General features: G+C 33.9%; 3 protein-coding genes across 8 annotated transcripts; 2 read left to right on the plus strand and 1 right to left on the minus strand.

Annotated features, from left to right (window-relative positions):
- The first annotated feature begins 2,000 nt into the window (after positions 1-2,000).
- LOC136219175 (probable WRKY transcription factor 20) lies at positions 2,001-8,345 on the plus strand. 4 transcript variants are annotated; one of them, XM_066006454.1, is made up of 6 exons: positions 2,001-2,339; positions 3,952-4,101; positions 4,735-5,278; positions 5,433-5,562; positions 5,645-5,803; positions 7,533-8,345. In XM_066006454.1, the coding sequence occupies exons 1-6, from the start codon at positions 2,106-2,108 to the stop codon at positions 8,032-8,034; spliced, it is 1,719 nt and encodes a 572-aa protein (XP_065862526.1). In that variant the 5' UTR covers positions 2,001-2,105; the 3' UTR covers positions 8,035-8,345. The 4 variants fall into 4 exon arrangements, with proteins under 4 accessions (XP_065862526.1, XP_065862527.1, XP_065862528.1 ...); XM_066006455.1 differs by lacking the exon at positions 2,001-2,339 and adding an exon at positions 3,158-3,344; XM_066006456.1 differs by lacking the exon at positions 2,001-2,339 and adding an exon at positions 3,374-3,534.
- A 1,155-nt stretch (positions 8,346-9,500) lies between these two features.
- Positions 9,501-11,333, plus strand: LOC136219177 (uncharacterized). Its single transcript, XM_066006460.1, has 2 exons — positions 9,501-9,893; positions 10,729-11,333. The coding sequence occupies exons 1-2, from the start codon at positions 9,710-9,712 to the stop codon at positions 11,331-11,333; spliced, it is 789 nt and encodes a 262-aa protein (XP_065862532.1). The 5' UTR covers positions 9,501-9,709.
- Positions 10,745-14,735, minus strand: LOC136219176 (scarecrow-like protein 21). Of its 3 annotated transcripts, none has more exons than XR_010684067.1 (3): positions 14,632-14,735; positions 11,650-13,719; positions 10,745-11,348 (listed from the first exon to the last, which is right to left on the minus strand). XR_010684067.1 is itself a non-coding variant. In XM_066006459.1 (3 exons), exon 3 carries the CDS (start codon positions 13,381-13,383, stop codon positions 11,914-11,916), a length of 1,470 nt encoding a protein of 489 aa, XP_065862531.1. In that variant the 5' UTR covers positions 13,384-13,477; positions 13,559-13,719; positions 14,632-14,735; the 3' UTR covers positions 11,468-11,913. The 3 variants fall into 3 exon arrangements, 2 of the variants coding, with proteins under 2 accessions (XP_065862531.1, XP_065862530.1); XM_066006459.1 differs by lacking the exon at positions 10,745-11,348 and having other exon boundaries at positions 11,468-13,477; positions 13,559-13,719; XM_066006458.1 differs by lacking the exon at positions 10,745-11,348 and having other exon boundaries at positions 11,468-13,719.
- Between the last annotated feature and the right edge of the window lie 3,615 nt (positions 14,736-18,350).

The following is an 18,350-nucleotide window of genomic DNA, read 5'->3' on the forward strand; positions in this document are numbered from 1 at the left end:
ATTTTTAGTGCCCTCGTATTTTTTAGCAAGGAAAATCCCATTATGTTGAGAACCAATTCTATGATATCAACTTTGTGCAATTGATGAAATCACTTTCATCTTGTCATGTTAATATGAATACAAATTAGCGTGGAGGAGCAGAAGTTGAGAGCAAATCATTGAATCCCAAAATAGGATTTATGGGATTTTAAAGAGAGTATTTATGTTTTTTGATTTGTAACAGATCTAGAAAATCAAGGATTGTAATCTTTAGATTTTTGTAACTGACAATGGAAGTGATGAACATTGAATTTCTTTTGAAACGTTTATGGAAAAAATCAAGGGTTGTAATCTTTTAGAATTTTGTAACCGATAGTGGAGGTGATGACCATTAAATTTCTTTTGAAACGTTTTTTTTTATAGAAAGTATAATTATTTTCTACTTTCTTTTACACCTATTTTTGTTTTCATTTTTTAATCAGATTTTTAATAGTTTGATACCTTAAAACTCTTTGAAAACTAATTTTATGATATCTAATTTTGGACAGGATTATATTATTATGATAATATGAATATGCATTAGCCTGGCGGAGTAGAAATTGAGAATAAATCATTGAATCTTATGAGAGGATTTATGTGTTCTTATTTATAACAGAGGTGGAAAATTAAAATTATAATTAAAAAAAAAATTCTAAATGGCAACATAGGTGATGAACATTAAATTTCTTTTGAAACGTTTTTAAAGAAATCAATGGTTATAATTTTTTTTTTTTATGATTTTTGTAACTAATAGTTGAAGTGATGTGCATTAAATTTCTTTTGAAACGTTTTTAGAAAGTATCATTATTTTCTACTTGTTTTATATCTATCAGTAAATAATATTTTTTTTGAAGTATATCGGTAAATAATATTGAGTTGTCATGTATATAAAAATCGAACAATAATTTAAAAAACATGAATGATCTAGTGTATATATATGTATATAAATTCTATGTTTTTTTCTTCCAAAAAATCATATGCTTTCAATATTCTTAATCAGGTGAAAAAATTAAAAAATTTATAACCAAATAAATAATCAATTATATTATTTTTTCTATAAATCATCACCAACGAACAAGCTATTTTTATTATTATTTATGAATCTAAATTGATCTTTAAGCGTAATTTATAATTTCAAATCTTTAGGAATAAATCGTTATTCTTTATAAACTACCTAATAAAAAAATACCTAATAAATGAATTCTCATTTAGACGTATCATTCGTTTTTAGTTTTATTTGTTTTTTCCAAACTCTCGACCTTCTTTTGTAACAAAAAAAAAAAGAAACAAATTCTCGCTCAGAAAATTGTGAACCAAAAATATCAGGGCATAACATATCATGTTCAAAGGAACTTAACTTGATCAAAAATAAAAAAATATCTAATACCAACTAATATCATCATGCTTTTTATTGTTTCTCCCCAATCAAATAATGGAATAACAAATTAAATTAGACATATGAAAAAGTGGTTGATATCTAATGCCACTCTATATGGAAAGGTTGTTAAATCACTAGAAACTAAAAAAAAAAAATTCTGTTTATATATTTTTTTTAGAATTAGTTTTTCCTATAAATAAAAATTTGTAGTTTAGTATTAAAAAATAATAACAATATTCTTCATCATAAAACAAAAAATAATAACAATATTGATAAAAGATCATAGTGGTAACAATATTAATATGAAAATTAAAAGAACAATTTATTTCAGTAAAAGGAGTTTGAGAAACAACTTTGGTTAAGCTCAAACTAAATTAATTAAAATATTACAACGGTAAGAAAAGAAGAGGGTAAAAAGTAAAAAAACAGAGGGTGGAAGCATGAAACACGTTTTAACAACCAGAAGAAACACCTAATAAAAATGACAGCCCAATGAGAGGCTTCCATTCAGATCCAACCCATTACAAGTCAACTCAACTTCATCTCTTTTTCTTCTTATTCACTCCCAATTTTACTTCTCTCATCAAATTTACAATCCTACCCTTCCTTTTCCTCTTTTTAGCAATCCATTTCTCTCCTCTCTTTGACTCTCCCACACCACCAGCGCTCACTCTTTCACTTTTTCCCTCTTCTTCTTCTTCCTGCTGCAATGGATGATGGTAACTCCGACTCTGACCTTCGCCTACGCTCTGGCGCCGATGGCGTTTCGGACTCCGGCGATCCGTCTCGCCTTCACTCCGACACTGCTTCTGTTGTTGGGGCTAGGTACAAGCTCATGTCGCCGGCGAAGCTTCCAATCTCCAGGTCTCCTTGCATCACAATTCCTCCTGGTCTTAGTCCTACTTCCTTTCTCGAGTCTCCTGTTTTGCTGTCAAATGTTAAGGTTAGTGGTTGTTTTGGATCCAGTTTTTTTTTTTTTGCTGTCTGTTTGGTTGCTATGAAAATGTGGAATTCGGTAATTTTCTGTTCGGTTTTAGCCTTTGCTGAGGAAACTGAATACGGAACTGAAAGTGACTTGTTGCGAATTTGAAGATCTGTTTGGCAGCTGGTAGAAGTAGAGCAAGCATAGCAACTTCTAATTTTAGTAATTATTGAGAATCTAGTTCTCCATGCAGCCAAACACAGGCTTAAATTTGTTTTTTTTTTTTTTCTTTTTTTATATTTTATTCCATTAAATCTCTTATAATTGAACCGGTCACCAATGAAAAAGATTCGAAGTTCTTATTTCTTTATTCATAAAAATCTTATTTAACTAATTTACAGCTATTTAAAGGACGGTAGTGATTATAGCTTTCTTTCGTTAAGTTCTATAACTCTTTCTAGCTTTCAAGTGGGCGATTTTGTAGGGGCATTAATTAATCCATTTTGTGATTTTGACTTAAAGGTTGAGCTATTGAGATTCTCTTTGTTCCACCATAATTCTGAAATTCGTAATTCCAGTTACAATATTTTGTCGTGTTTTGCTTTTCCTCCTCCCATGGTTTCATACTTGTAAATTGACATATATATGATGTGCTCAAATTGGAGCCTGAAGTTGGATTCTGATGCTTGATGGTATAAAACTTTTTTATTGGCGCTGTCTCCACATTAAATTGTTCTGTTGGAATTTGTTTGCAGAATATATCTTTCTTTCTCCTTGTAGTATGAGTTTTGCTCTTTTTTTAATGCCAGTGTTGTTTTTTCACATAATGAATCTCTTACTTTCCTTGGTGCTCGTTCTTTGTTTTCGTTTTTGCTTTAATGCGCTGTTGGCTGCACAAGGAAACAAAAACTTTATCATTGTCTTCACAGAATATGGAATAGATGCACTAAGGAGGTTGATATTTATTAAATGCACTACATAAGTGAAGAGAAATAAGAAGCTGGAAAGGATATGTGGCTCAAGGGGGTGAGAATAATTTCAATTCTGATCGAATGAACATTGTGGCCTATGATGTAAAAGATTGTATGATCCCTATTCCAGAGCTGAAAATGATGAAATAAAAATGTGCCTGGTCAAGCATAAATATTGATTCAAGTTGAAGGGTATCAGGCTTCCTGGAAATATAATATATACATATGATACAAGGAGAAGCATGGTTACAAGTTTTGCCTTTCTCATTTTTACTGTATTTATTATGTCATTGCTACTCCTTTCATATAGACTAGTGCACATCAGCTTGGTGATTCACATGATTCCATGCACTGGTCTTTCTCTATTTATTGATACTGATAGGAAGGGATATATCTAAGAGCTGTACAGATGTTTTCGTTAAAAATATGGGAATAATGGTGTGAAATGATATCAGAGAAACTTGTTGATCTATTGGTACTGGGCTTAAAACATGCAGGGATTGATAAAACTACCTGCATCACTTTTTATTCTTTCTTTGCTTTTGTTTGCTTCTGTTACTTGTTATTACTTGGTAATGGTTATGTTCTTTTGTGGATTTTTTTTTTAATAATTGAAAGCTACCAAATAATTGACTTTAACAGTATTTTCTTGGCTTTTGCAGGCAGAGCCTTCCCCAACTACTGGTTCTTTTGCTAAGCCTCAAACAGGACATCTTTCCAATTCATATTCAGCTGCCCCTGTTCCCTCCAACACCTTTGGAGAAAGAAAATCTAGTGGCTTTGAGTTTAGGCCCCATGCCAGATCAAACTTGGTAATTTCCATGGCTAAAAGATTTATCTATTATGTGAGCTTTGGGGCTTGATTTCATTATTTCAACAGCAATAATAGGAAACTGAAGTTGGGCTACCCTGTTTGTTGTATTTTCCATTAGCCTTATAAAGTTTATAATTTGGTCACATGTCATTGGTAAGCGTTCTTTCTTGCTTTTCCTTTATACAGCCCAAGCATTGGAGGTGAGACATGAGTTTGATTAGGTTGGAGTGTCTGAAATGTATATTTTTGGTATGAGACCACAACATAGCGATATATTTAACCAAAATATCCACTGCTTTTATGTGAAGATCCAACTTTTATGTGAGCTTTGGTGCTCAACTTCTGTTTAATTTCAACAACAATAATAGGTAACTGTCGTTGGACTACCCTGTCTGTTAGATATATTTTCCACTGGAGTCTTGGAAAATTTGTAATTTTAGTGACATGCCATTCCATTAGTCACTTGGTCAGCATCAGTTCATTCTTTTCCTTTAATAAAGTGGAAGTTTCTGTACCATATCCACTGCTATTATGTATTGCTGGTTGAGAAATCTGTAATCTTGATGTGTTAACAAGTTTTCCATGTCTATCGCGAAGTATTGTTTGCCTAATGTATTTTATTAATTTCAAGGTTCCTGCAGATATGCACAATCATATAACTGAACAATCTCTTCAATTCCAAGGTCAATGCAACTCTCAGGCACTTGCATCATCACCTAAGGTCAAAAGTGAGATGGCAGTCCCCTCAAATGAGTTGAGTCTATCAGCCCGGCTTACTACTGCTACATCTGTTGCTAGTACAGCTGCTGAAGTTGATTCTGATGAATTAAACCAGATAGGACAATCCAATAATGGGATTTCGGCTACACAGCCTGATCATAAAGTAGGAAGTGGGGTTTCAATGCCAACTGATGATGGATATAACTGGAGAAAATATGGGCAGAAACATGTAAAAGGAAGTGAATTCCCACGTAGCTATTACAAATGTACACATCCCAACTGCGAGGTGAAAAAGTTATTTGAACGCTCCCATGATGGACATATTACAGAGATTATCTACAAGGGTACTCATGATCATCCCAAACCTCAACCCAACCGTCGATATAACGCTGGTGCCGTTTTGTCCATGCAAGAGGATAGATCTGACAGAATTTTGTCTATACCTGGCCGAGATGGTAAGGAGAAACTTTGCAGGGATTTCTTTTTTTTTTTTTTTTTTTTCCATTCTTTTTTTTTTTTTTTTTTTTTTTTTGTGAAAAAAGAGAGAGAAAAAATGGTGACAATAAATGCATGTTCTTAATTCCTTTTGATCTATCACTTCTGTTACAGCATCAGGTGCATATGGTCAAGTGTCCCATGCTACTGAATCAAATGGTACTCCTGATTTGTCCCCTGTGACCACAAATGATGATAGCATAGAAGGCGCTGAGGATGATGATGATCCCTTCTCAAAGAGGAGGTATATACTTAACACAGTTTTAACTTGGTTCTTATTGGTAAAAACCTGTACTAATTTACAGATGTTGTACATAAATCAACAGAAAAATGGATACTGGGGGGTATGATGTTACTCCAGTGGTTAAGCCTATCCGAGAGCCACGTGTTGTTGTTCAAACTCTGAGTGAGGTTGATATACTGGATGATGGGTACCGCTGGCGCAAATATGGGCAGAAAGTAGTAAGAGGCAATCCAAATCCAAGGTATATAAATTGTTTCCTTGTTTATGATAAGAGCTATAATATTTTCATTAGTGTTTTTGTCTCTTCTACTATTCAAGGTTTTTGTCCTATTATTTTATGAACTTTTGGAAGTTAGCATTTTTTTTTCTCATGATGTGGGCGGTGGATCAAATGATGAGATTACTTCCTCATGCATAAGTATTTCTGCTTAGAAACTAGAAAGCGGGAGTGGTGAATGCCCATGATTTACTAAGTTTTTTTATTGATTCGTATTTCATTAACATGATGTCTTAAATGTATATTGAGAAAGTTGTTTAACTAAGCATAGGCAGAACTGTGTAATAACATATTTTTTTAATTAAACAAGTTAGCTTTGGGCATGTCTCTTGTCCTTGTGCAACTTTCAGGGTCATCTGATACTCTTGCTTACTTGCTGTATAGTGTATGTCTACTTGTTTGCATTTATTTATGTAAGGCTGCCGAAATTAAGTTAATTAGGAAGATTGAATATCTCAAATATTCAACGTTCAATGGAATTTGAGTTTTGTGTGCAGATCTGTGTGCATCCAAGATGTGACATTTGGTTTAGTGCATGATAAGAATTTGAAGGCTTTGATGAATGACCTTTGCTAATAGAGTTAAAGGGACTTCTGAAGATAATTGGTAAAGGATGTAGGCTCCAAGGAGATGCAGATGCTTGTTAGTAAAATGCTTCATTTGCTGTTTGACTATGATAAGATTGGAATCAGACTTCTTGTTAACTTGGTCAATAATTGCAAGCAATAGGCTATCCCCAAACATATGATGCTTACTAGTGTAGCAAATTTTCCGTTATTTGGCATTTCCATTTCCCTGCCACTTTAACATTCATTTCCTATTCAAAATATGTTCTTTGCTTGCTGCAAAGGTAGTTTTCGGATTATTGCTCTGACAATCAAAATAACAAGTTGTCAAAATGAAATGTCGCTTTTAACCTTGAAGATGAAAAGGGAAAAATAAGGGATTCTTGAAAAAAATTCAGCTTGGTTTATTATTGGCTTTATTGTTTATAAATGAAGTGCGAAGTATTTTATTGAAAAGGCAAGATTTACCATAGGAGGATCATTTATTTTGGTTTTGCTTATATGATGTGTACTTCTAATGGGATCATGGTTTTTGCTTTGTTACGCATATGACTATTTTACCCCTTTGTGTGTTCTGTTAAGTTCTCAACTTTTTGGTTTTAACTTTTATCTATATTCTCTTCTGATCACAAAATGACTTTAACATCTAGAATTCATAATTTGATGCCAGTAGAATGCGATCTGTTTTTCTGAAAATAAAATTGCGGAGTTACTAATTTATTTTCCATGACATTCTTGCTAGTCTCTTACCATATTTATGGGGATAATGATTTTGGAGGATATAAAGCATTACCATATGTGACATATCATAATACTTGGTGCAAATTTTGTTCTTTTCTCGTTTCTCAATAATAGGTAGTATACGTACATAATTACAAAAACATTTAAATGGAAATATTGGTTAGATGAGTCCAAAAGTACTCTAACTCTAGTCAAGTGTGATAATAATGGAATTCAAAGTGATCTTGAATAAAAATCCAGTTCTCGGAAATGCATTTGCCTTATTGAACAGCAATGTCTAGTCCAGAGATTCTAGACTAATTCATGCTACTACTCATATGTATATACTTATTCTTTCCCAGCTCTCATGAGATTCACGTGTCTTATCATATTTGCTCATTCTGCAGGAGTTACTATAAGTGCACAAATGCTGGATGCCCCGTTAGGAAACATGTGGAGAGGGCGTCACATGATCCGAAAGCAGTTATAACCACATATGAGGGGAAACACAATCATGATGTTCCTACAGCCAAGACTAGCAGTCATGACACAGCAGCACAAGCAGCTTTGAACGCAGCGTCAAGGATAAGGTCCGATGAAAGTGAGACAATTAGCCTTGATCTTGGGGTTGGGATGAGTTCAACTGCTGAAAACATATCCAATAGCCAGCAACATGCAAACCATTCTGAACTAGCCCGACATCAAGCTCAAATGAGCAATTCCGGTTTCAGGATAGTTCAAAGAACCCCAATGACGACTTACTATGGCGTTGTTGTTAATGGCAGCGGCATGAATCAGTATGTCTCTAGACAAAATCCTAATGAAGGACTTGGTGTTGAAATTCCGCCTTTAAGCCATTCTTCCTATCCATATCCGCAAAATGTGGGAAGATTATTAACAGGTCCATAAATATCTTTGAAAACGAGTTGATATAAATAAAGTTCCTATGGGGATTTTCCCATTTCCGTTGCTGATTCCGGCTGGTAAATGAGGAAGCTACAATCTGAAATTGGGAATATGGATTGTTTATCTGGAAGGTGATGTTGGTATTTAACCTGGGCTGTTGCAAATTCTTTTGTTGCCAGTTGCTGTATTAGTTAACTCTTCTGAGCACAAAGCTTTGTACAAATATGAAAGTAACACGGGCATTATTTAATTTCCAAAAGTAACATTATTGTAAAATTAGTACTTGAAATGGATTGATTCATTTTGGGTTTCCATTGATGTTTAACTCGCCAGAATTCGAACCTAAGACCGAGCATTGTTTTGGTTGCATATGTTTCACATATATGATATTAGTAATTAAGTTTATTTTCCTTCAGTTCTTCAGATAGATATTATTCTAATCTCGGTCTAAGCATTTCAGTGGATATTATAACTGTTTGTTGAAAGGGAAGGTAATCGAGAGTACATAATTCTTTCCATATTTATTAGTTGATTTATGTAAATAATGCACATTATAGGGAATGACAAAATCTCAATTTCAGTATAGTTTTCCGACGAACCAGCGACCCCTAGATCTGAATGTGAATACAAAATCTCCTCTGATGTTGAGTCTGAGATGGTGGTCCAATAGATAATCAATATGATTGGAGAGGACGCAAATGACAAAAATCACATTATGTATTCTCTTTTTTCCCTTAAAAACACGTGTTGGATTCAGATTTGTAAGAAAATTATCTGGTAAATGGCAATTATAGCCACTTATCTTTGCCCTCTACCTCACATGAAATGAAGTTATTCAATTTGGTTATTTACTACTAACATAAATGTAACTCAACATCCACTGTTCTCTATTGATGGAAATGATGTTATGGAATTTAGAAAGAAAAAAAAATCTGATGATAAATGTTTTTCTGAACATCGGGTTCGTTAGACCATAATTTTAATAAGAACAAAACTAATTGGTCATAGGTAATTGATGTGTTTTTTTGTATTGTGAAACTGGTAGTTTAAAAAAAACATTTGTTTGAGCTTTTAGTTTGACACTATGGATACAAGAATTAAGATTGTTTAGCATCACATTTACTATGAAACCAAATTTTTTATTTTTCAAAATCATCGTTTGCGAAGCTTTCTCTCTCTAAAACATTCATTTTCTCTCCCCTCCCCCAAAACAATACCTAAATAACTCAAAATCTAATCATATTTTATTGGTAAGAAACTAATAAAAAATTGCAAGATTGATTTTAGCATCAAATCTCCAACAGAACAGCATGGGGGTATCTCTTTCCTTTGCACATACACGTACTGAACTTTTTCTTTTAAGGAAGTTTGATTGAAATTGATGTAGCTACAGTAGACATAGATTGGATGCATTGTTCTTGTCGTGTACTATTATTGCATTTGTTAACCTTATGTTTACTCTTCTGGTGGATTAATAGGGTGGGGCTGAGATTATAAATGCAGTGTAGACAGCATACAAAAACTCTTAATTTCACCCCTTTTGTCTTTGCTTTAATCAAAGTTATGCAGCCACGTTATAGTACAATTCTCCACCGGAACCATAAAGCTCTCTATTATCTATTCAATTATCATCAGAAACTGAAGCCAGAGAGAAAAAAAGAAAGAAAGAGAAGCAAATATGCAAACCATGTGGATTTCCTTGAAGGAAAATGTCAACTGCGGAAGTAAGCACAGTAATAAGGTTTTGCTTCCAGGAAAGATTTGTGTAAAAGAAAACTTGAATAAGGAGCTCATTCGTCGATTCCGAAGATCATTTAGCGAAGTTGTTAACAAAGGATTCCACTCTCCATTTCTCTATTCTGGTCAGTATCCCTTCAAACTCCTCTTCTGTGGCGTTTTTCAGTGTCCGTTTCTGTTTCAGTTCTTAGTAATTACTACACCATAGAGAAATTTGCAGTTTATGTTGCTCACTTGTTCATGCTAGATTTTCTGCATGAAGACTAATAAAGGTGCAAAACAGCAAGTTTATGTAAATAGATTGGCATAGAGATGCTAAAGTGCTTTTGTTTTTCATATTGTGAATTTTCTTGTTTATTTTGTCTACACTGATAAAATCAATTAAATATAATCCCAAAGTGGTAAAGTTCTATGCTTTTCTAAGATTAGGAATTAGGGGTATATAATATATTTTAGTTTTATTCAAGTCATAGCCTATGGAGATACTGGAGCATTCAAATATGGGAAACAAAAGTGGTGGGCGCATCATATAATTGCAAAATCTATAGATGAAAGAGATGTTTTTGTGTCCTAGCTAGCTAGCATCCATTCTATTCTATGGTTTGTTTCACTTAATGGTCCCCTATAACGTGAATTTCAGTAATGGAAATTTTAACAAGACAAAAACTACAATGAAAATGATAGGACAAGCTAGTAGGACAAAATATCTTGAGCATTAGGGTAGATTCAGGGCCTGTTTTGCACCGTTTATTGCTACCGTTTGTTATTACTAGTAGAAATTAGTTAATTTTCCTTATGAAATACGTGTGTGAGGATTTGTTTCTTAATATCCTAAGTGAAAAAGCAAAAACAAAAAGGAGATACGAAAAAGAAAATCAAATGGTGGCACTTAGTTTTCGAGTGCTTGTTGATTATATTAGTTAGACTGAGATATTTTATATCATTTGTGGGATTTAACAGAGCTAAACATTGGAGATCCGGCAAGAAATATCACAGAGATTATATTCCAAAGAGCATTAACAAACCCATCAAATCAACTAACAAGGAAAATCAAAAGGGTTCTAAGGGTGAAGAACTCAACTGAAGTTCTTGAAAGGTTTGAGAAATACAGAGAAAAGGTAAAGGAACTTGCACATCACCGCCAACAAAAGACACATCCAAGAAGCACAGTTGATGGAAATGAGCTTATGCGGTTCTACGGCACAACAATGTGCTGTTGCGGTGAAAGATCCAGGCGAGTTTCTGAACTCTGTCGAGATCCTGCTTGCCGAGTCTGCAGAATCATTCAATATAATTTTGACACAGATTACACCAGGAAGAATGGGATTAGATTAAGTACAAATAGTGAGGAACTGATCGATAAACCGATATCATCATTCAAGGCGAAAATCGAAAGGGCTGTCATAGTATGCAGGATAATTGCAGGCACAGTTGTTGATAGGATTGATGAGGTAAAAGAAGGGTGTGATTCTGTAAGTAGTAAAAGCCATCACCCCAGCTCTGAATCTTTGGTTGTAAGAAATCCCAGTGCTGTACTTCCCTGCTTTGTCATAGTTTTCACTTGAGATTCTGAGATTTGTCTGTAAATGTGTCATTTTTGAAGATCAAAACTTTTTCCATCTCATGGACAAGACAATTCAAGCTTAAATACATCTGCAGTTGGTAAAATTTTTATCTAGAAAAGTGAAATATTTCCTCATACAAAAAAGAAAATGAAGTAACATCTAAAATTATGAAGAACAAATTTCATAATCGTCTACAAAGTATCAAGTCATTCATCTTACACAAGACCCTATAAGTTACCATTTGCATATTCATTCATTAACAATTCTTTCCAGTTCATAGAAACTGATGAACATCATATATGCACAGTTACTTCACCTTCTCTTCTTTTCTCTATTCTTGGCTTTGTTGGGAAACTTTCTTGCACAAATCATCCTAACAAGATCACAGTTCCAAAGTGGCCAGATGACAATAGAAATGTGGTTACTCGCCGTTATTGCATATGAGTTGATTCATTACTAGATGTGTTCGTTCCTGTAATGATATTGTTAAGCCATTTAATTACAAACAAGAACATTAAATGATTCTTCCCTTAGATTGCAGTTTGAAGCAACAAAACGTCCTTCAAACATCTTCTAGCTATCACGTCCATGCGCATGAAACAATAAGAGGTCGGTTCATCCAGCCAAGATATAGAGCTCCATCTCTCTCTTCAAGAGTATACTTATTAGAGTAGCTCTCCAGCAAAGTCTTGATAGTAAAATTCACGAAGGAACTTAACGGATAGGGTGTAAACCCAGCCATGGAAAACCGTGACCTCCATTTACCAAAAACTTCATGTCGTTCCACTCTCTCTGCCCCCTCACATGCTACAACGTTGACAACCTCTCGAGCAAGACAATGTTGCTCAACATTGACACGCTCCTTGTGCTCCCTTGGTAGAGTGACATCGATGGATTCAAAGATTGCCAGATAATAGTTTAATACCTCAACAAAACGGGGAACAAATGGAGCAGTATTAGTGTTGGATTCTTGCTCAATAAGAGTTACCACCTTCGGTGATAAGCTCTTAACCAACCTCAAAATTCTGTCGCGGTGATTTTGAGTGCCTACACTTTCATCGGGCATGTGGTGAAGTGTTAAAGCAAAATTAACTGCTATGGCTTCACCAGGTCGAATCACAAGGTTTTCAAGTTGAATTTCAGGAGCAGAAACTGAAGCAGCATGGAACTCAAAGGGTACCTTACATGACTCAGCAAGCCTTGATAGTCTCTTCCCCACTATGTCAAGTCCTCCTCCGCGAGCATATGCTGATGTCGAATCATCAATTCCAGTAATTCGAATCTTAGGCGGCCCTCCAGGCCTGGAAGCAAGAGCCTGGATTAAGGTGATCCACTGGCTTCCTTGAGCAATTTGGAAATCAATGATATGAACTCTACTTTCATTTCTCATTGCGTCAGCAATAGCTCCATTTGCTGACATATACCCAAACTTGAAGTATGGGCAGACTTCATAGAGGATATGCATGTAAGACAGAAGTTCTGCACTGGCAGGCTCCTTGCATCTTAGTGCCTTGTAGATACAACTTCCCGATGATTGCAACCTTGCAACGAGACCTTCCAGCATGTAGGCAGCCAACCGTTGGAGTGGCTCACCATAAACCGATACCATTGGCCGCAACTCTGTCAATAGCCAGTTGACTGTAGGTGAATCATTATTTGAAATAGCTTGAGCACAAGCACAAAGTGCTTCTTTTAAGTCTCCTCTGGACATCATCTCTGCTAAAAGCTTCCATTTTTGTTCCTCAGATGAGACTTGGTTGGATTCATTTGGAGTTGTTATATTATACATGTCAAGATCTTCCACAGGCTCCAACATTGCAATTTCTAATTCTCTTAGCTTGTGTACATAAGACTGCTTTTCTGGTGAACTAGTATTCTCAGAGGAATCCTGCAGGTCATGTAAGCATGACTGAGAATTCAGCTGAGAAATTACGCTTTCATTTGGCGAGAAACTAGCAGTAGATGGAGAATTTTGAACAGGGTAACCAGCAGTCCCAGAGGATGATTCTGTGGCGAAGTGCGGTTCAAACTTCTTAACTGAAACCTGCATTTCCTGGCTTCCATTATCAGAAAATTCGTACTGCTCCAGTTTCTGGGTGTCAAGCCAAAAATATTTCTGGTCTTCTGTAGATTGGTCATAGAACCTGTGACACCTATCCATAAGAGTACTTCTCTTATATGCTTGTAGCGAACGATAGACAAGTCTTTGATTCAGTAAAACTTACGAGGACTCGGTGTTAGAGGGCAGTAACAGGAAACCTTTCTGGCATAAATCTAATCAAATCCAGATGATAGATAAGCTATCAAGAACTAATAACACTGCCTATAGTGAACAATGTCGGATTATCAGCTTCACGCAGACCATGTACTATGAAGCTGAAATACACTGCAGAAAAGAGGATTGTGATTCATTAGGCTAAATTTGATGAGAAAAAGATACACATGGTATAAGAATCATCAATCATCTAGCAGATTGTAAGCTCAAATATGTGTTTAATAAGCAGCATTTTGACTTTTGATGCATCTTAAGAAGGCAACTGATGCTCAATTAAGAAACTTGGGCTGCTAAATATGTCACTACTATGCACAATTAAGATAAATGAATCTATCTATCTGAATTTTTTACCATTCAGGAAGATAGAGGTGAGGAAATTATCTAACACTGAGTCTAGAAAAGTTAAAAAAAAAAAAAAAAAAAACAGATATTATCAAAGACGTTATACCTTCTTGATTCCTATACCATTAGAACAAAGAACTCAAGGTCACCTGGGAAATAAGTTGCTGAAACCCATTCTACAGACAAAATTTCTTATTGACTCGAACAATATTGAATTTTGGAGCTCATAAAAACAACTTAAACACTTCAATCTAACATCAATAACATTTTTTTCTACCAGCCAAAAGCTCACAGAAAAGGAATTTTCTATGTAAATTCCGAAATCCATAGAGAAACAAAGACTCCAACTGATTCAAAAGGGCTATATGTGAAAGAGAAATCCATGAACCCAAAGCCAGAAGTGATGGATTCAGGATTCTCCTCCTTTAAACACCATTAAAAACCAACCTTTGCCTCAAAAACAGAAATTTTTAACTCTTAAGTAACAAAGATCAGCACCAACCTACAGTACTAACTACACCAAAAAATTATCACAATTCAGTAATAGAAATGGAGAAAAACAACTAGACAGAAAGGAATCTTACTTTAACACAAGAAAAGTATGAAGAATTTTTTTAAAAAAATGAGCATCTATCATAGATCCTCATATCAATTTCAAGATGAAAAGTCAGTATGATATACCTTGATAGACTTGCAATTTCCTCAGGTTTGATTTTCCTGCGGAGATTTAGCTTAAGCAGAAATGGTCCCCTTCCAATGAATCAATCTATATTTTATAGCAACAGTTTCCTCCATTGACCTTTGTATATTTTACAATTACATTTATGCCACTAAAATCTCTATCTAGATGGGACACTCCTAAAAGGGCCCTTTCTATGACCAATTACATCAATTAAACATTGTAAATAAAAATAATTAATGTTCACCTACATATAAATTAAATTATCTAATAATTGGTAACTTTGTATAGGAAAAAGATTCACTAAAAGTTTAAATAGTAGTTACATTAAATTAAATTAGAATTAAGGTGTAAAAATACTTCTAATGTTTTGGATCAGGAGCAATTTTATCTTTAACGTTTAAAATGGTGCAATTTTATCTCCTAACGTTTGTAGCCAAGAACAATTTTACGTCTAATGTTGATAATTTAAGTTAATTTGAGAAACAATTCATCAAATTGTCTGCTTGGTTATGAATCTTGTCATCTACACTTCACATGTGTGTCATTTTATTAGTAACAAATCACAAACATATATGTTGGGATGTGAAAAAATAAAAAAAATATATTGTCTTTTGTACGAATTAGACAAAAAAAATTCAAAAAATTCACCGAATTTATAAATATTAATCTACAGTTCTATTATTAAATTACAAATGAAATCTTTTTTTTCAAATGAATTGATATACAATTGGTGTAAACTAAGGAACAAAAATATCTGTGTTTTATAATAGTGTGTGTGTGAAATTGACCCAACTTATCAACGTTAAGAGTAAAATTGTTCTTGGTTGCAAATGTTAGGGTAAAATTGCACCATTTTAGACGTTAATGATAAAATTCCTCCTGATCTAAGGATATTTTTATAACTTAATCCATTAAATTATTAGCTAGTGTGATTATATTTAAAGACTTAGGTCGGTCCTATATCTTGACTAATTAATAGGGTCAATGGTTGTTAAGGAGGGTCAAATTAAAATACCTCTCTCTATGTAAATAAATGTTGTACGGTCATGAATGAATAGATAATGTTGTTGTAAGATGTTGAAAATTCTTTCTAAATTTGTGTACCAACAATGGAAATATTAAAATACAATTTTTGTCTTTCCTCTCATCATATTACATCATTTTTTTTATATATATTTAAGTTTGTTTGTTTTTTAATAATTTTTTATAATGTGCCACTTGTTACAAGATTGATTTTAAATTTAAACTTATTAAATGATTCATTTTCAATACAAAGCAATAGTGATAATAATGAGATAATATCTGTAGGTAGTGTCATAATATACTTTTATCATTTTAATTATCTTTTTCATTTTGTTAATTAGATATATATTCTAAATTTTATTCTTGTCTCACATGATTTACATGTATTTTTTATGTTTAAATTAAATAAATAATTATAATATTCAAACTAAATTAAATAGTATATTAATAATTGGAACCTTGCAGAATTATCAAGATGCATCGTTTATTGAAACGCTATCGGTCCGTGAAGCTCTTAGTTGGATCAAAGACCGCGGATGGAAGGATGTAATCATTGAATCAGATTCTTTGATCGTGGTACAGTCTATGGCCCGCCCGTTAGAGGTTTCATCTCCTTTTAACGCCTTAGCCAATGATTGTCATTTTTCATTGAACGAGTCTTTTAATTGCTCTATTCGTTTTGTCTGCCGTTCTGCAAACTCTGTTGCTCATTTATTAGCTAGAAGTAGTATATTACCTTTACATCGGGGTGAGTGGTTTTCTGTACCCCCTGATTTTATTTGTAATATGTTTCTTCTTCATTCTTAATATATGCTTCTTTGGTTGTCAAAAAAAAAAAAAAGTATATTAATAATTGAAAACATGTTATCCTTTCATGAAATATTTCAATACTTGCCCCATCATTGTTTGAGCTTTTGTACACGAATAGACGGAGAAGTTGTGCCAACAAGAAAGATATTAGGCACACGTGCTAAACGATAAAGAAAGGCAAGGTTATTAATGTATTTAGTATTAATGTAATTACATAAATATATAAAGGGTAGAATAGAAATTAGACATTATAAATGATAGTATAAATACATGTAAATAGGGTTAGACTATGCTTACTTTGTTTTTGACAAAGTAAGTCTTACTTTTTTTTTCATCCATTGGATGGTGATAAACTTTGACAAAGTAAGTTCATCAAATGGTAGAAAAACAAAGTAAAGCTTACTTTGTGAAAATATTTCACATTGACTATGCCATTTTCCCTTTCACATGACACAAGATACATGACAGACATTTGTTTTCGTGTCGTCTGAATATTATTCGTGAGAGTATTTTAACTGAATGTCATCTGAAGGCGAAATAAAAAATGCGCTCGATTCTCAGATGACATTACGATTATAGAATCCTGTAATCCATAGAAAACACGCGTTTTCGTTAAATTTGATGCGCTCAACAGATGACACTTCTAATAAATGAATGTCATTGTATGCCGAAAACAAAAAAGCGGCAAATGAAATTTCACTTATGCGGCCATACCAAATTTTAGGCGCTCTATATCATTTGACTGAAATTTCAGCTGATATATAAACTCTATCTCAATCCCAAACCCCAGTTTAGGTTACGCAAGCTTCATCCCTCTCATCCCTCTCTATCTCCATGGTTGATTTGAACATGCAATCACTGGGTGAGCTCGAAACACTACTGGTAAGCCATATTTTCTTTGTTCCTAGATGTATTAGAGTATCATTGTTCCTTGCTCTATCTTTTCCTCATCCGATTTACTTTTGTGTATGTCGATTTCAGCAGTTGGTATAAGGATCTTGTGATTTTCAGACCTATCATTGAAAGGTTTAGATCTCTCGCTTAGCTACACTGATTTTATTGTATTTAGATTCACTGCTGTAAAGCTAGGGTCTTTATCTTTTTTAATCTAGGGCAAGACAGTGCCTGATATTTTAGATGGTATGAACTCATCTGATTCCTTTTTATTTGAACACAATATTTGCAGGGATAGTAAGAATGCTTCAGTACATAGGAAGGCTGACTGAAGAGATTGTCAATCGGTTCATGCCTTTAGCATATGGGAAGATTTCTTTAACTTACTGAATATATATTAATGTTATGTTGGTTTGAACTGATTGGTCATGCCTTTAGAAGTGATTGTGTATGTTTGATGTACTGTTTTGGAACCTAGAACTCATTGATTTAGGAAACTAGCTTGATTTAGTATATATATTGTTATGTGGGTTTGAACTGAACGATTACATATATGTATGCTGTTTATGTTTGAGGTTCTGTATGAGTATGTGTACGATTGTTCATTTGGGCATGTAGCTTATTAATCATGCATCAAGTATTAGAGGAACATTGTAAAAGGGTCATTGAGCATGTGGCTGATTAGGCATACTCTAAAGCTTTGAATGTTCATTGTGATTGGCACTACTCTTACACTTATGCTTGTAATACTGCTACAAGTGATTGAGTATGTGTATGTGTATGTGTATGAAACATGTTTATGTGTGATGTTCTGTTGATGTTTATGTTTGAGGTTCTGTATGAGTATGTGTACGATTGTTCATTTGGGCATGTAGCTTATTAATCATGCATCAAGTATTAGAGGAACATTGTAAAAGGGTCATTGAGCATGTGGCTGATTAGGCATACTCTAAAGCTTTGAATGTTCATTGTGATTGGCACTACTCTTACA

Source organism: Euphorbia lathyris, chromosome 2, assembly GCF_963576675.1.
Source record: "Euphorbia lathyris chromosome 2, ddEupLath1.1, whole genome shotgun sequence".
NCBI lineage: Eukaryota > Viridiplantae > Streptophyta > Magnoliopsida > Malpighiales > Euphorbiaceae > Euphorbia > Euphorbia lathyris.

Bases quoted from the DNA above. Each gene is read 5' to 3' on its own strand.
- LOC136219175 (XM_066006454.1), top strand. From the start codon at position 2,106: ATGGATGATGGTAACTCCGACTCTGACCTTCGCCTACGCTCTGGCGCC. The intron at 5,279-5,432 runs GTAAGGAGAAAC...CTTCTGTTACAG, and splicing joins GTCTATACCTGGCCGAGATG to CATCAGGTGCATATGGTCAA. The intron at 5,804-7,532 runs GTATATAAATTG...CTCATTCTGCAG, and splicing joins AGAGGCAATCCAAATCCAAG to GAGTTACTATAAGTGCACAA.
- LOC136219177 (XM_066006460.1), top strand. From the start codon at position 9,710: ATGCAAACCATGTGGATTTCCTTGAAGGAAAATGTCAACTGCGGAAGT. The intron at 9,894-10,728 runs GTCAGTATCCCT...GGGATTTAACAG, and splicing joins CTCTCCATTTCTCTATTCTG to AGCTAAACATTGGAGATCCG.
- LOC136219176 (XM_066006458.1), bottom strand. From the start codon at position 13,494: ATGGATAGGTGTCACAGGTTCTATGACCAATCTACAGAAGACCAGAAA.